General features: G+C 39.7%; 1 protein-coding gene across 1 annotated transcript; it reads left to right on the plus strand.

The window, feature by feature from the left end:
• Positions 1 to 15,368: 15,368 nt before the first annotated feature.
• On the plus strand, positions 15,369 to 16,394 carry LOC115920898 (carbohydrate sulfotransferase 3-like). The gene has a single exon (XM_030977641.1). It carries the CDS (start codon positions 15,370 to 15,372, stop codon positions 16,348 to 16,350), a length of 981 nt encoding a protein of 326 aa, XP_030833501.1. The 5' UTR covers position 15,369; the 3' UTR covers positions 16,351 to 16,394.
• The last annotated feature ends 1,668 nt before the right edge of the window (positions 16,395 to 18,062 follow it).

Consider the following 18,062-nt stretch of genomic DNA (forward strand, 5'->3'; position numbering starts at 1 on the left):
GTTGAATCCAATGACCAGTAAACAAGTAGAAACATAATATAATTAGCATCATTACTATTATTGATAATATTATTATCATTATTGTCATTACTATGTACAACAATCGTGTACGTTCACGCATCACTTATAGATCTAAAACGCTAACGAAGTGGTTGCTACAAATCACACTATGATGCAGGCGCGGTGTGGTTATCGGAGGATACCCCCCTAATTTTTTCTTCAAGTTTTTTAAAAACTGACATCCCCGCCCGCCCCCCCCCCCCCCTCCCCACTGAACGAAATATCGGTCGGCAAATTTTTTTAATTTCCGGGACACAAAAAAAAAAATATGTGCTCCTTTCTTAATCCTTCCTTCTCTTCAAAGCTTTTTGAGTTATGACGCTAATCAAAAGTGAAAACACTTCCAGTTCGTACTATAACTTTTGAACATAAAGAAGTACAGATAATGAGTGCAACCGTATTGGTTTCAGGTCGTTTTCAAAGTGCTTCCTAATTATATATGTAAATAAAATAAAACAATCATATAACAGCTTTCTCCACTATCTCTCCATCCCCTTTCTCCACTCTCTCTCTCTCAGTCTCTCTCTCTCTCTCTCTCTCTCTCTCTCTATCTCACTCTCTCTCTCTCGCTCACCATTTCTGTCTTCTATTTTTTGAATATCAAGAATAACAATAAACACAAACAAACGCTAATTCAATATATAACTTTTATTTTAATATAATATATACAATATTTACAGCATAATAATTTCTTGACTTTGTTTTCTACTTCATTACCTTCCTTTTTGTTTCTATCCAAATACGAATTCAAATGCACCTGTGGAATATATCACTAAATACTATGTACATATCTATGAAGCTTATATTTCAGTAAGTATTTGTAAAGATATGTTGATATTAAAGAATACACGGTAGTTTTATAAGAGTGGATTCGATATAATCCAACTTTTGCAAACATAGCATTGGGACCAACATTCTGTTGCATTATTGTTCACCGTGTGATATCTCGTTCCACCTTAATATCACCTAATATTCATGCTCTTCAATTTCAATTTGTAGTTTGAATTAGACTTTCTAGGATGGAAATGTTACGTTTATCCAGATAATGTAATAAGCAATGTAAAACGCATTGGAATTTCCTTTGGTCATGAAATGCGCTCTACAAGATCGAACTTACTCCGTGTCTATTGCCCAGATAGCTTAGTCATGATAACAATATATACAATGGTACAATACATATTAAACACAGTGATTACTTTCTAAAGCAGATTGTTTCTAGCAAATCAACGGTAGTATATATACGTTAAAAATGTTATGTACAGTTTCATCGTTTTGCCCCGATTTAAATCACCACACTGATCTTTCTACTTCTACTTCTAATCTACCAATCCTCGGCCTTTAGCTGTTCTTAGGCCTGCTCCTCTATTGTCATCTCCTGCTCCTCCTTTCCTTCCTACAGTCTTCACTGATGTTATCAAACTTTCCGTCTTAATCGTTCTTCATAATTATTGAATGATATTTCTACTCCATCATCCTTCTTTTCCTATATCCATCTACTATAGACCAGTTCTGGATTCAGTTCCCCCATTCACTAGCCCTTCTCTTCCTTCTACAGTTCTACAAGTTCTACATTCAATTTAAATATGCTACAGTATCTGCTATACATGGTTTTGCCCTTCCCCCGTTCCCCTTCCGATGAATGAACTAACAAGAAGATGACCAGGGGCCATCTTCCCCTTCTTCTATATATACCGGCTGTATTTCGTCGAGGATTTCTTGCACAGTTGGCCTCTGGTCTTCATCAGCCAGGTAGATTTGCGTACCAAAACACTCAAAATCATCATACCTCATGGCGCGACCTACGATCGCTAGCAATCTGCCTAAGGAGTAGACATCGCTGGATGTTGAGCAAGGCCTGGCGTCCAACACGCATTCAGGGGCAATATGGTCACACCCTCGGCCGCTACGGTAAAAATCAATTTGCTCTTCATCAAGAGGCATTACAAAAGGAGTGGCGATTTCAGAAGCCCATCCCAGATCGATGATCTTGGCTCGCCAGCGTCCAGACTCCTCGACAACCAGTACGTTGTCTTCTTTGAGATCATTACACAGGAATCCATTGGAATGGAGTGCTTTCAGTCCTTCTGCAACATCTTTGAGGACATTAAACCACTCATCTCTGGTGAGATCCGGTCCTGTCTTCAACATGGACTTCTCGAGACAGTCAGTGATGGTGTAGCTACGATCCTCAGACTCGCTCCCAACGAACTCCATGGCCAAAACTGCCTGGTCACCTTCGATGTCAAAGCTTCCATAGAAGGTAGGAAACCATGGGAGGCCACTGATTGCTTGATGAATCCTGACCTCGTTCCTGAAGCACTCTCCTGGGTATTCAACGAGCTTGGCAGCGACGGGGATCTTCGAGACTGCGTGACGGAAGAGGAAGACAGTTCCTGCGACACCTCTTCCAAGTTCGATGCTGCATCTCGTCTCCGCCCAAGGGATGAGGTCGGACATATTGGAGACCATCATGTTGCTGTTACATGGTGGCTCCAAACAGCTGATCGTACTGGCGATTGCAGAATCACCTCGAAGCAGAGATGTCCTACTTGGTGGTCTGAAGGCATCCCCTGCTCTGAGTGTCTTCAGGCTTCTGCAGCGAGGACCAAGACGAATGAGATCGCGAGATGCAGATAACGTGAAGCTATGGCTTCGGTAGGAGATGCTCAGAGAAAGGTGTTCTTTGATCTGCTGTAGCTTCTGCTCGGTCTTACCGAAAATCAAGGGGTCTCTGTTTAAAAAGAAAATTTAGAAAATAGTACAATAATCACAACCTTTATTACAATCAAGAATATTCTACTGAATCAAAAGAGTGATCTAAAAAGGCAGAGTTTAAGCATTTCTATCTTTTTGGCATGATGGGGGTCATCATTCTTTTTATAACCAAGAGACAAGCGAAATGAAAATCATAAGCTAATTTACTTTTGAAATGATGAATCTACGACTTTGTACATTCGATGATTAAAATAATTCTCTTACCGATCTGTTTGGACTGACTTGTCACAAAGTTGGCCTTCCGATTGGGCCTGATGGTCATCGGTTTGAGTGACAACTGAGGCAAGCACTGGACCAGGACGGGAGAGATGATCCTGTCAAAAATAAGGATGGTGGGGGGGAAACAACATTACTGAATAGGTGTGAAGTCAAAAGGGTGCGGAGACAAGTAGACAGTGAGAAAGAAAGAAAGAAAGAGAGAGACGGGGAGAGGGAGAGAGGTAAAGGGACATAAAGAAAAAGAGAGACATACAGAGTGAGAGAGAGAGAGAGAGAGAGAGAGAGAGAGAGAAGGGGGAGGGGCATAGAGATAGAGAATGAGATAGAGAGAAAGAGAGAGAGAGAGAGAGAGAGAGAGAGAAAGAGAGGATAGAAGGGGGCCTGAAGAGCACAAGTAAGAGAGAGGAGAGATTCGGACTTTACTTATTGAATAGATTGGATTACTACTTACTGTTGTCTTGATTGTAGTATACAGGATGCCATTTGTTATACTTATTAGTAACTGGCTGTAGATTATAGGTAGGCCTAATATTTATCTAGGACACTCTTTTTTTCTTTAATTCTTTTCTTTTTGTTATTTGGTTGCATATTTTTGTTGTTTGTTTATATTTTTGACATGAAAATTACCTTGAGAGCTTGTTGAGCCTGCTTGGTCTTCTCCCTTTCCTCTTTCAAGGCTCTTTGAAGTTCAATGACCTCTCGTCTGTTCTCCGTCCATCTGTCCATTATACCGCCAACAATGGTAGACTCACAATCAGACGTTTTTATACCCATGAAATCTGCCAAGTCCTATTTAAAAACATCAACAACAAAAAACAAAAAAACAAAAACATTAATGATTAAACGAATTAATGAATAAAAGAATAAAGAAAATTTTCACCTGATATAGTGTCGAATTGCAAGGAGAGTATATCTTTAAAAAAAAAAATGTTTTATAAACATTATCATTTGCATATTTTTATAATTCATTATTTGATAATATCATCAATTAAACCATTAATGTTTTTAAAGACTTTGTACCTTTAAGTTTTCATGAGCTTTGTTGTTCTGATCTTTCTCAACAAGTAGCGAGGATCTGAGTTGAGAGGTGAGAGATTTCATCTCCGCCCATTTTACTAAGATAGCATCCAGAATGTTCGTTCCATCTACATAGGTTGATGCCACTCCAAAGATCATGGCCTCGTTCTGTTTGCAAGAGAAAAACAATGATTATTCATATTCTAATCCACCTCGGGCCATATATGTTTTAATTTATTTTGTTTCATTTACTTGTTTATTTATTCACTATCTATTAATTTTTACTGATATAGTTCGGATGAAGATGACGCAGAAGGAGAGATTTGTTAATACACTTAAATTTGCTTCTAGACTACAAGTTATTACATGTACTTCCTTCGCTGGAACATGCCAAAGACAAAATTAACTTTTGGTTCATGTCTATAGATTTTTTAAACCATCCAGATTGTAATGTTTGTAAATTTGCTGATATTACAAGAGTGCTATGTGACTCTGGAATACCTGTGAATACCATTTAAAGACGACAAACCTTCGAAACAAATAACGAAGGGATCATATTATGAAAGAAGTTGACTTATAGGTGTGTGTGATTGTTTATTTATTTATTATAATTTCCAAAAGAAAATGTTGTGTCATTGTACCTGGAGCTGTTCTCCAGATCGCTGGATCTGCTCCTTCTGTTGGAAGAGCTCCTGCTGGAGGTCAGTGATCTTCTTCTGGCTCCTGGTCCAGATTTCTCCGATGCTTTCAGAGAGGGCGTCCTTCTTCTCAGGACGTACCACGCCCATCAGCTTTGCGATGTTCTGGTTGGTTAACAATTATTTTCACAAAAAGTTCAAACTTGAAAAATATCAGAATAGAAATTGTTTTCACGGCATGATTTTGAAAGAATATCATTTCCGAATTGAGCATATTTGATCAAAGACATTGTGTAACTTATAGAGCAAAGACAAAGCAGTCCTAAATAATTTGGTGAATGCATTTCGGTAACAAAGAAAAGGAAAAACCAAAATCACATGTTGCCACAGACAAGCAGTATATTCGTAATACATTTACTGGCATGGTTATGTCTTGTCACCATGTTTACAACAATGAAAACAATTCAATTTTACCTAAAAGAATTAATGACACTTAGTACTTTTAAATTGTAATTAGTAATTTTGTTTGTATTTTAATCACCTGCAAAGCTTGGGATGCCTCTTGACTTTCCTCCTGCTTCTCCTGCAACACCTTCTGAAGGTCATTGAACTTTGACTGCTGGTCTGTCCATCTGACCATGACGTCATCGAATACGCTAGACTCGGTGACAGGCGTTTTCACACCAAGGAAGGATGCCAGCTCCTGTTTGAGAATGACACAAAATTAAGTTATGTACTAGGTTATTCATCTACTCTGAGATTTGATTGACCTGCATGTATAGGGAGCTGTGCACTGAACGTGCTATTTTCCCCAATTAGTGCGTTTAGGAGACCTCAAGCTGGTTGGTTCGGAAAGGGCACTTGGAAACGATTATTGTTCGAAAGTTCGTGCACAATAATAATTGTTCCTTGAATACGTCTTAAAACCCTAATTGCTCTAGGCTCTTTAGTTGCCGATGATTATTATATAATATTATACAGGAACAGACTATTGGCAGGGATACTAACAACAAGTAATGACTTTATCAAACATACCCACTAATATAATTGTTATTCTGTTAAGAAATCGATCAGTTAATCTCACCTTGACTTGTGTGTTCTTTGAGTCCAGAGCTCCAGTCACCTCCCTCAGTTGATTCTGTATCTGGCGCCATCGTTGATCAAGGTTCGTTATGATCATCAGGACATCATCAGATGAGGCGATGTTGGTATTGAGCCTGATGTCGCGAGCGAAGGTCTAGAAATGTGTTATGATGGTTAAAAGAAAAGAATATTAGGATTGATAAAATTGATAGCAGTAGTAAAAACCGAGGAGCAATATAGGATAGTGATGAATAACAATGGATGTCATACGAAAGTCATGAAAATTGGTAAGAGGCAAAATTGGTAAATTGAACAAACAAAAAGGGGCATCAAGTTTTAAAGAGGGGGGGGGGGGGGGGTTGTGCCGTGCTCCATGTAATCGTCGTAAACAATATATTGAAAAAGAAGAGGTCGGTAGACATTAGATAATCAGAAGAAAAAAGGATGGACAAGAGGAACGTGAAAGGGGAAAGTAAAAGAAGAAGAAGCATGAGGCTAAAAAGAAAGAAATGTTAAAAATAAAAAGAAGAGAATAATAGATGAACTGAGAAGAGACATACCCTGAGTTTGTTGACAAGTGTGTCGTATTGGTTGGCCAGATAATGATGGGATTCCTGCTGAAGATGCCACGCCCCTTCCAGGCGTGACACTATGACGTCAGCATTAGTTAAGGCACGGTGATCACCCATCTCCAGAACAATAATAATAATAATACATAACATTTATTAGGCGCTTAATACTGATGTTTCTAAGCGCACAGTGTTCTGATTAAGAGAAGACTATAACCCGTAGAATTAAATTAGAAGAAAAAGCAAAAATACAAAAGTAACATAGATAAGGTAAGAAAAACAGTGGCAATCAACTAAATAAAGACAAATATGGTGCGCACCTCCATTGACCGACGCACAACTGCAATTTACAATTTGAAAAGATAGGTTTTGAGTAGAGATTTGAATTGAGATACAGAGGGGGCGCAGTGAATAAAGGCGGGCAGTTTGTTCCAGAGAGCGGGGGCAATAACTGAAAAGGCGCGGTCACCATACCGGGTGTTAGTGCGGGGTCCAGGTGTTAACAGTAATGTGGAAGATGAACGAAGTGTTCGTGACGACGTACGGGAACGTAAGGATATGAGATCGGAAAGGTAAGAGGGGGCTAAGCCATTGATAGCTTTGTAGCACAGGAGAAGTATTTTGAAGGATATGCGGTGGTGAATTTTAAGCCAATGTAGTGAGTTCAATATTGGAGTTATGTGCTCTGATTTACGCGAGAGAGTCACAAGCCGAGCAGCGCTATTCTGTACCCTTTGAAGTGGGACTAGATGTGACTGAGGGAGGCCAGAAAGAGAAGAATTACAGTAATCGATATGGGTCGAGACAAAAGCATGGACTAATTTTGAAGTTGTGGGTCGGTCAAGTAACCTCCTGATTCTACTGATCTTATATATACCAAAGGAAGCAGACTTACAAATATTACTAATGTGTTGTTTGAAAGTAAGATTGCTGTCAATATTTAAACCAAGGTCACGCACAGAAGCACAACAACTGAGAGAGCCATCACTCATAACAAGATCAGGAAAGGGGTCTGAGTTCCGAAATTTAGAAGTAATATGAATCATTTCAGATTTTGAATCATTAAGGCAGAGACAGTTTTGAAAAGACCAGGTTTTGATTTCATTGAGGCAACTGGTGAGTTTGTTCGCGGCTACTGTCCTGCTGTTTGGGTGAAGAGTTACATAAATCTGGGTGTCGTCTGCATACATAGTGTGTTGAATATTCTGATGAAGGTTAATAACATTTGAGAGAGGGCTGGTGTAAAGAATAAACAGGAGGGGGCCGACCACGGAACCCTGAGGAACGCCGCAGATGAGGGGAAATGATTCCGAGTTGGTGTCATTGATGATCACCTTCTGAGTTCGGTGCATGAGATAGGAGCGAATCCATTGAAGTACGGTGCCGGTGATGGAGAAGTCGTTCTCTAAGCGATGGAGTAACAGGTCGTGGTTGATAGTGTCAAATGCGGCAGTGTAATCAAGCAAGATGAGGACAGCTTCATTACCCTTATCTACAGCTAGAAGTAGGTCATTTAGGACCTTGACAGTTGCAGTCTCAGTAGAATGATGATTCCGATAAGCAGATTGGTGGATTGGAAACAAACCGAGATTGTCAATGTGGGCTTTCAGCTGTAGTGACACAATACGTTCCAAAACCTTCCCAAGGAATGGCAGGTTTGCGATGGGCCTGTAGTTCTTAAGTCCATTCGTGTCGAGACTCGGCTTCTTTAGGAGGGGAAGAAGCAGAGAAGTCTTAAACGACTCTGGAACTATTCCGGATGATAACGAGAGATTGAACAGTTTGGTTATGTGAGGAAGGAGTTCATCGAGGACTTCCTTTAGGAGCCAGGTAGGAATCGGATCTAGCTTACAGTGTTTAGAAGGAAGTGAAGTGATGAGCTTCCTGACTTGTGAGAGGGATACAAGGCAGAAATCAGAGAGTTCATGACGAGGGCCTGGAGCAAAAGATCTTGAAGCTGGTGCTGGTACTACATTAGGGAAAGAGGATACAACTTTGGCGACTTTTTCCCTGAAGAATGTAGCAAATCTGTTGGCGAGTTCACTATCAGAAGAATGATCTGGAAGAGGTGAAGATTGAGTGGGCGTTGAGAGTGTCTTCACAAGACGAAACAGTTCTTTAGTGTCAGCATTCTTGATGAGATCTTTGAGATACGCTGACTTCGCATTGAAGATGCACTCATAATATGACTCGCATTCACGGCGGTACAGCTCTCTATCAACAAAAAGTCCAGACTTGATCGAACGACGTTCCGCACGACGCCTTCGCCTCTTGGCTTCCTGGATATCATCGGTAAGCCATGGCGCATCAGGTCTGATTGATACAGTCTTGACCTGGATTGGAGCGTGCTCATCAATCAACGTCCGCAAAGATGAGTTGTAATGCTCCGCGGAAGCAGATGGACAAGATAGATCAGGAAGTGAATGGAACATTGTGTCAATAGAGTTGCGTAGAGAGTCCTTGTCAATGCTGCGATATTTCCTGAAGGAAACCTCTTTCTTGGGATTCTTCGGCCTTGCGATATTGACAGTGGTGACAAGTGCACAATGGTCGGAAGGCATGGAAGATAGCGAGTTCACGTTGCAGACATCATCCGAATTCCTTGTGAAAATCAAATCTAGAGTGTGACCTGCGCGATGGGTTGGTTCACGAACATGTTGCTTGAACCCTAACGAATCAACACATGTCATAACAGATTTTGCAAAATTATCATTGGGATCATCAACATGTATGTTGAAATCACCCAATAATAGAGGAAAATGATCATCTACAACAGCACCTTCAAGGAGAGTTGGAAATTCATCCAAGAATGTGCCGTTGGAGAGATTATTATTGGCAGACGGGGGTGGTCGATAAATACAGTACAACCTTACAGCAGATGAAGGTGTCAGATTGAGTGTGACATCCAGTAATTCAAAAGATGCAAAATCATTGTTGTTGTTCAAGGTACAGCGAGCCGTGGATCTATAGAGAAGCAAAATCCCACCGCCCTTGGAAGATAACCGGGGTCGATGGGTGAAATCATAATTAGGCAAACCAGAGTGCCTGTACCATACCGCAATAAGAAAATCAAAATTATAATGACTTTTATCTTAAAGATCTTCGTTCATGGAACTCTGTAACTTTTTAGACGTTTTAAAGAATTTGCAAACTCGTTTCTTAATGTGCACGCTTTACACACTTGTTACCTTTTGACCCCCTCCCGCTCTCTCTCTCTCTCTCTCTCTCCCCCTCCCCCCCCCCTCCCTCACGAATTTTAGCATTCAAGCATCCCACCTCCATCTCCCATTCCCCACCCCCATAACTCTTGTTACAACCAGTTATAGCTAGATATATAGTGGTAGAATTATTGTCAATTGCATCAAGCAAACTGAAATTGAACAGAGTCTCAAGATACCTTGATTCGATGTTCGATACTGTATACTTGATCCACATCCTCTACCTTCTCAGGAACGGGCCGAGATTTCAGGGATTCGTTCACAACCGTTTTGAGAATGATGTGATCATGCATTTTCTGAAAAGCAATGGAAGTCAATGACATCATTCTCACTATGCCTTATTTGTAGGAGCCTTAGAACTTATAGAAGATTAGCAAATAATTTTGAGTTGGTGATAATCACACAAATAACACTTTTCTAAACCTTCTTGACATTTTAAACACTGATAATTGCCAAAATAATATGCAAAGTGAGAGAAACATTAGTCATAAAAGTTAAAGTGTAATAATTTGATAAATTAAACTTACCTTTGTTCGGATCTTAGCTTCGTTGATGATGTCTCGACTGAGAATGGGACGGTTAGAAGAGTTTCTCACCATCCCACCGAAAAAACGAAGAAATCCAGACATTCTACCAGGTTGAAAATAAGGTTTATTTATCTAATATTTGTTCATTTAATCATTCATCTTTTTTTCTTACTTATCTAGTTGATTATTCATTCATATATCTGTTTGTTTACTTAGTTATTTCCTTGTTTTATCATTTATTCATTCATTTTTTATTTATTTCATTATATTTTTGATATTTACTTTTGTTTTATTTGTCCTTTTATATATTTCTATCTAACTATTTCTTTTCACCATCTCCTTTTCACATTAATAATTTCTATATTATAATAATTTCTTCTTCTTCTTCTTCTTCTTCTTCTTTTTCTTGTCAAACTCTCGTTATCATTTTTCTTATCTTTGCACAGTATCAACTTGACTTCCGAAGTCGCATGTTTCATTAAATCTTGTCATTTCAATCTCTCTCTCTCTCTCTTTCTCTCTCTATAAAAACTGGATAATATTATTGGATCAATATAGAGTTTCTTACCTGATTAAGTTTTATTTCGTCAGAAGTGTCTAAAAATACTCTAAAAGTTGAAAAAATTCAGAAGAATTTCTGCGCACCTTTATCTTGTTCGGCATATAAACAGAGTATGTTGATAAAACATAACTCGTCTCCATGCCGCACAGCGGTTGTATGCAAATGAGCTGGTGATGACGTAAATTACTTGGGAAGAATAACTTTCAACCAATCAGCGGACATGGTTTATTCCCATATCATTCCCACGTCATCAAGCCTGATGAATATTCAGTATTTTCATTACTGCGCACGCGCACTTTAAACGCGTGCCTCCTTACGTAATAATAAGGCCTTTTTCATGCGCGACCTCCAGGCCCTCGCCCCTCTTCTGTCATCCCCATCCGACGACTCTCTCTCACTCTCTCTCTTTCTCTCTCTGTCTATCTCTCTCTCTCTCTCCTCTTCTCTTTTGTTTCCTCCCACCTCCCTCCTCCCCGGCAAGTTCTTCTCTTTTATGCTTAAGCCTTTCACTCCTTTCGTCCCCCAAACGTTGTTTTTATCTCGAAAATAATACATTTCAGTGTTTTCTCTTGTTTTACAGTCCCGTGGAGGAAGATCATTTGATCAGCATTTCTCTCTCTTCTGTCTTCTTGTCCACCATTGGTTCTCCTCCCCTCCCCTTATTCCCCTATCTCCCCCCCCCCCTCTCTCCTCCCCCTCCCACCGCTCTCTATATTCCATATCCTCAATCTCTTAAACTAACCACATTAAAATGATAATAAAACATCGCTCAATATACTAATAAATTGGCGTAAATGATGATATGTGATTATTGAAAACCAATGAATTATTAATGAAATATCAGTTGCCAAAAGGTTGTCAGCTTACACACGCAAACACTGTTCTGACCACAAGTCATCCACTCGTTCAGTACTTTCACTTCAGTTTTCAATCAATAAATAACTTAGCACAATGAGACGAAAGCAACAATCTTATTCTCGCCACTTAATTATATTTTTGGTCGGTACTACATACATGTACATACAATCGGGAAACTTGGTAGAGTTGGGTTTTTCAATATAGTACAATAGCTTTCGATTTTCAGGTATACTATTATGTGCTATACATGAGTTCGTTTTAAAAAGTCAACAAAACAATAATAAAATGTAACTATTTGAAGCATTCTTCTATCATAATTAGTGTATTCATCATAAGCCAAGATAGAACCACAACTCACACAAAATACATGTATTATATTGCATACAGTCTGTTGAGAGCAAGAAGGGCATTCTCTCGTGTGTCACGTGGTAACTCAAAGTAATTACACCTAAAATGCCATTTACCATTTCGATACAGCAATACCCTCACTTTAATCCGAGTAACCATACGTATACACCATGCAGTCCATACCATAAGCAAAGACAATAGTTGTGATATTTCAACAAAGAAATATAATCAAGACCAAATACAATAGTTGTGATATTTCAACAAAGAAATATAATCAAGACCAAATACAATATTATGTAAATTTCATAAAAGTTAACCTTGAGGGTTATACTTCAAATAACATCGTAATCAGATTCTCAACTCGAGACTTGCAAGTCTTGCTGTATCTTTTACTCCTTCGTTGACTCTGATTTGATTTTGATTTGATTTTATTTTCTTATGCATTTATGTAAGTACTCTGTTTTTCGATAACAATAATAATATACGGTAAAGTACAATAAGTATTTTTCTGACAATGAATCATAAATAAGGAAATTGTTATTTTCAAAAACGAAATGATAAACTGTCATAAATACTAAATTTCCTCATACATTATAAAACATTATACAATTATATGCGGAAGAAGGACTGTCATTGTAAGCAGATTGCTTGATAATACGAATAGTAATTGAAAATACAAATGTTGATGATGGTGATATTAACAATGCAGATGAGGAGGATGATGATGATGATGATGAAGATGATGATGATAATGATGATGATGACGATGGTGATAATGATTCGAATGAAACTTGGTCCTGTAATTGACCTATATTCCCTCACACTTCTCTAGATTCCTTTTTCATGTCTCATCTGGCGCGTCGGAAGCAGTTTCTTTTTCTCTTTTTTTTTTGAAGAGTGAGGGGGGCTGGAGCCCCGAGCCCCGCCTTTCTGCAGGCCCTGACATGAAGGCTTCTAAATAAGCACATTTTTAGCCTGAATGTAAATTTGGAATTTTTAATTTTCCAACGAACGCATAACAAAGTATAATTTACCCCCCAAAATGAGAAATCCCTTCACCAAGCATGTCGGTCTTAATGCCATGATGAGTTGTGTGTCCCATCAATGACTTGAGTTCTCCAAAGATCTTTTGGACTGCTTGGGTTACCGGCTCTCGGCGTGCATTGTGGCTGGTGACACCGGCATGGCGGAGGAAAAGCTCTGCCTGTCCGATCAGACGTCGCGTCACTCTGACGTAGTCGGCAGTGGTGATGGACCTCTTCATCAGACAGCACCATAGGGCTGACAAATTCCTTTAGATCGATGGGACGACGGTCGCAGAAGATTCTAACTGCCGTTCATAGGGTGCGGGCGAAAATGGAGACTTCAAAACGCGGTCCACCCCACAGCTTCTGGTTCTGCTTCATGATGTTAAAGATCTCCTTGATGTGTTGGAGCTTGATGGAGGCCGCTCTATTGTTCTGGGGTTGCGACAGATCGTACCAGGAGCGGATCCAGCCGGCGGCAAAAAAAAAAAAAAGGGGGGGGGGGGGGGCCAAATATTGGGAAAATATTAAGCGGCGAATAAGCCAGCCGAATAAGAGCATATACATAGGCCTATTTATTGGGGTGTCCAGTTTTTGAGGAAAAAATTATTTTTATTTTTTCTTTCTTTTTGGGGGGTTAGGGGGGCCGCTTTTGTTTTTTGTTTAAAAAAAGGTAAAATTTACTTTACTATCCTATTTTTAAAAAACATTTTGGGGGGCTAGGGGGGGGGGCGGGCCTGTCTAAAGGATCGAATGAGCGAGATTTATCATGTTTCATTTGGGCATATTATTTGTGTGAAAGTTATCTGATCAAGAATAAGGGGTTGTATCGAAGGTTATATTTGATAATTCAATGAAATTAGCAGAAGTGTTGTTTTTCTATAACTAGTACATAATTGCCTTCGTATACGTGTAAGTAAAGGGAAGGTAGTCGGTAAGGCAGGTATATAGGCCTATATAGGCCTTATATAATATGAGAGAAAAATGTTCATATTTCAATTTGTTTTATTTGTATGCATAGATACTAACTAAAAGCCCACTCTAATGTTTTCTTACAAACAAATAGTGATAATGTGATAAGATGAGTATAACAATTTACTTTAATGGATTGGAAATTCGGTTCAGGAGTGCCCCTGTACGATGTGTCTCAATTTAGTGTTTCTGTGTTTCAAAATAAAAAGATCACTGCGCACGCACGCCGAGTAGCCGCGAAGCCTGTTTCAAATCGGGCAAAACTAGTTTTCCATGCAATCGAAACCGGGCTGACCAGATGAAACTTATAAAAAAAAACAGAAACACGAAGTTGAAAACCATCCAGAGACTCCTAACAAATTGCGTTACTGACTAATTAATTATGTCATTACAAATCTTTATTTTCAGTTTTCTTATGTATAACTGATTTTCTTATAAGACTGAAGATATGGCGTATATATTCAATACTGAATAAACGCCATTAAACTATTACCAACAACATTAACAACGGTAAGGCAGGATTGTGTATTTAGATATTTCCACTACATTTGATCCGATACGTCCATCCAGGCCAGCCTCACCCCCATATTCTGGTCTGATTTCTTTAGAGCAGTAAAACGTATGTAGACAAAAGGGTGATAATAAGTGACTGTTAAGTGTTAGGCAGGTGCGGATCCAGGAATTTGTTTTGCTCCCAATTTTTTTTTAATCGCGCCGGCCGAAAATTCCCTCAGGGGAGGGGGGGGGGGGGGGGGAGGGGGTAGTGAGCACTAGTTTTTTGTTTTTTTTTGGCCCTCGAAAAGTTTAAAAATTGCACCCACCCCCCTCCCTTTGAGCGCCAGGGGGGGGGGGGGCATCTAAAAAAAAAGGATCCGCCACTGCACATAGATACGGGAAAGGTAATCTCTTGTGAGCATGACTGATGCATTTTCTTCAGATCCAATAGGGCCCATTTTGAGCTCCAATCTTTTCCATATGTTTTTTTTTATCTTCACACGTTAACAGAATCGCGGCCGGTTACAGTGACACATCTGTATATGATCGTTCTAATTCGTGAATACCAAAGGACCGAGCTGTGCATGGAACGAATCAATATTGAACTTTGCTGAGGATGAGATGAATATTTCTTGAACGGGAAAATTAGTTACCATATGTTATCGGTGAGTCGATTATTTTTCAATTATTATTTAACAGATGCGACCAAGCTCGGCATTGTACTAATTGGGCATTTTTTGAGCTGAAGCATTTAAAAATGGCATTTCAGATCATGCAAATGTTTTCCCGTCAACTTACCTCAGCGTTAGCTCATAAAACACGCGTTGGACGCTTCTCTTTGGCAGTCCTGGCATTGTCTGCTTGTATTTTATTCGGGACACAAAAACATTATTGGACAAACTTATCCACCGTGAAAGAAAATCCAGTTTTCAAAGCAATTACGGGCACGAGTGATGTCAGGAAATCTGCCAAAGTCGATGAGCCCCCTCCGTTTATTATTCTCATGGCGCAATGGCGTTTTGGATCTACTGCACTTGGAGAGCTTTTCAACCAGAATCAAGAACTCTTCTACATCTTCGAATCACTCTGGCCAACTACAGAATTAAGAAAATTAAAGAATGTAACGCAGAACACTCCGGAAAACAAAGAAATGGCCAGAGATATACTTCGCGGTTTCGCCAAGTGCGATTTCAAAACGGACTATGTGAAGATTTTAAGTAATTGGGATGGTTCTGCTAATTCTGGCCATAACAGAGGACTCTGTTTAAACAGTAAATCTTGCAGAATGCACTCAGCAAGCGTTCTCGGGGACTTTTGCAAAGAATTTAAAGGTAGACTAGCCACAAAGATCCTCCACGCCGATCTAGACCTTCTGAAGCCGCTGGTGGTTGAGGACGGTATCAATCTCAAAATTATCCACCTTGTTCGGGATCCCCGTGGAGCTACCTCGTCCAGAATAGAGTACCTGAACTTCAATTATCCGCGAAATGTGGCTAAAGCACGGCCTTTCTTCCCGAACTTGGGCCGCCTTAAACCGCTTGGTCTTCTTGATGATATTCCAGAGTACATGCTTCCCGTTCAAGAGATAAACGATAACAACCCTACAGTTCGAGGGTTGTGCCAGTGGATCAGGGAGAACACGAAGAGATCATCCGACCCATTGCCTCCATGGTTACAAGGACGATACCATCTTGTTATTTACGAGGACTTCGCCAAAGCCCCTTTGACAGAGGCTGAAAAGATTTACAACTTTATCGGGATGCCACTCAAACCAGAACTCAAGAAGTTTGTCCACAACATGACTAAATCAAACTCCAGTGACACATCTATATTTTCAACTTCAAAGGATGCGCACAAAACAGCCAATAAGTGGATGAAGTACTTGACAGTTATGGAAGAGAGACAAATCGTAAAGGAGTGCCTGGATGTCCTGCAACTCCTGGGATACGAACCGAATCGCACCAGGATTCTTCCAGAGAGTTGATGGTTAATTTCACTCGGAAACAGGGTAAATGATATTGTCCAACAAAGCGCCAAAGCTCTGCAGGAATGTAAGGAGGACTTTATACACATAATTGTTTTGATATTATTGATATTACATGAGTATTTAAAATCCTTTTGCATCCAAGCCAATTTTATCTCTTCCAAAATGCATTGATAACGCCTTTACCTTGCGGTGACAAAGCGCTGCACACAGGGCTTCTGAGCATCAGATGCGGCGCTCCCCGTTGAGGGGTTGGGCAAGAACGAACTGTGCTCCTTTTAGAATATAATCGTGCTCATTTTCAACGCTATAATGTCCCTTCTCTATGTAGGTCATTTTAATATAAAGAGTGTGCCATCTTTACACTGACAGGGGGGGGGGGGGGGGTAGTGAGCACTAATTTTTTTCTTCTTCTTCATTTTGCCCCCCGAAATTTGCCAAAAGTGCCGACCAATATTTCGGGGGGGGGGGGGGTGGGGGGTAGAAAGCACTAACAATTTTTTTTTTGCCCCCGACAAAAAAATAGAAATGTTTTACTTTTTTGTCAGCCCAAGGTGGGGGTAGGGGTGGGGGGTGGGGTTAAAACCCCTAACCACCCCCTAGATCCGCCCCTTGGGAGGATAAAGAATGAAATATGGTACATTTAAAAAAGCAATATCCATACCATACCGCTGCAAAATCGAAGTGACATCATGCAGACCCTGATTGTGGCAAATCAGTGTTTTATTGTTTTTGTGTTGTGTGTATTTGTTTTATATTTGAAGGCTTAACTTGTCCACTCCTTTCGCTTTCGTTTGTCTTTTGTGATCCAGTCGAAACGGGTTTTTTGAAGTCTGGCAACAATACTCGTGTCAACCTAGATCCCGAGGGTGTTTCATCAATCCTTAAAATTGATCTTTTATTTGATCCGATCAACTTTAAGGGCCTAAAATTGATTTCGATTTAAGGCCCTGTTTCATCAATCAAATAAAAATCAAAGTTTAGCTTAAAATTGATTTGATGGAACAGCTCACAAGTATAAATTTTAAGCTAAAATTGTTTAAGCCTTAATATTCATTTGTAAAGATCAATATCAAATTTAGTTGATGAAACACCCCTCGACTAATATACTCGATATGCTATGTAGAATGTAAATCATTAAAGAGAAGTTTCATTGATTTTAAAAACTAACTTTGTTGTCATTATTGCAAAGGTGAAACTTTGATTGGAGAAGGTTATCAAAATTCAATGTTTGGAAACATTCGAAGTAATGATGATCAACAATTACAAAACGCTTAGATACAGCCCCGGCATAGCACCTGAACAGCTCTCCGATCACTGCTGAGATGTGTGACGTCACATGTTGAACATGATGTGCACTTGCTCGACGATGTCCGATCTCACACACTTTCAGTGCCTGTTTTGTCATCTTTTCTTCAGTTATTTCTCTTACTTCACTTCCCTCAGGCGAAATGTTTAATCTATTGCCTCACTCTACCCTGTGCATGGTATTATTTTGATGAAAAATGCAAGGATAAGGAAAGAAAAGCTAGGTTGACCCCCCTGGCTCCCGGTCTAGGACCCCCCAGGAAATGAAGGAGGGGTCTGAAAAATTGAATCCCATCATTTTTGGCCAATTGGGACCCTTTTGAAGCCAAAACAGCAACAACAAAAAAAAATCAACTTTGGCACAAAAATCCTACGGGATTACATACCATACCGCACTATATGTT

Source organism: Strongylocentrotus purpuratus, unplaced genomic scaffold (genome assembly GCF_000002235.5).
Source record: "Strongylocentrotus purpuratus isolate Spur 01 unplaced genomic scaffold, Spur_5.0 spur5_contig_810, whole genome shotgun sequence".
Taxonomy (NCBI): Eukaryota; Metazoa; Echinodermata; class Echinoidea; order Camarodonta; family Strongylocentrotidae; genus Strongylocentrotus; species Strongylocentrotus purpuratus.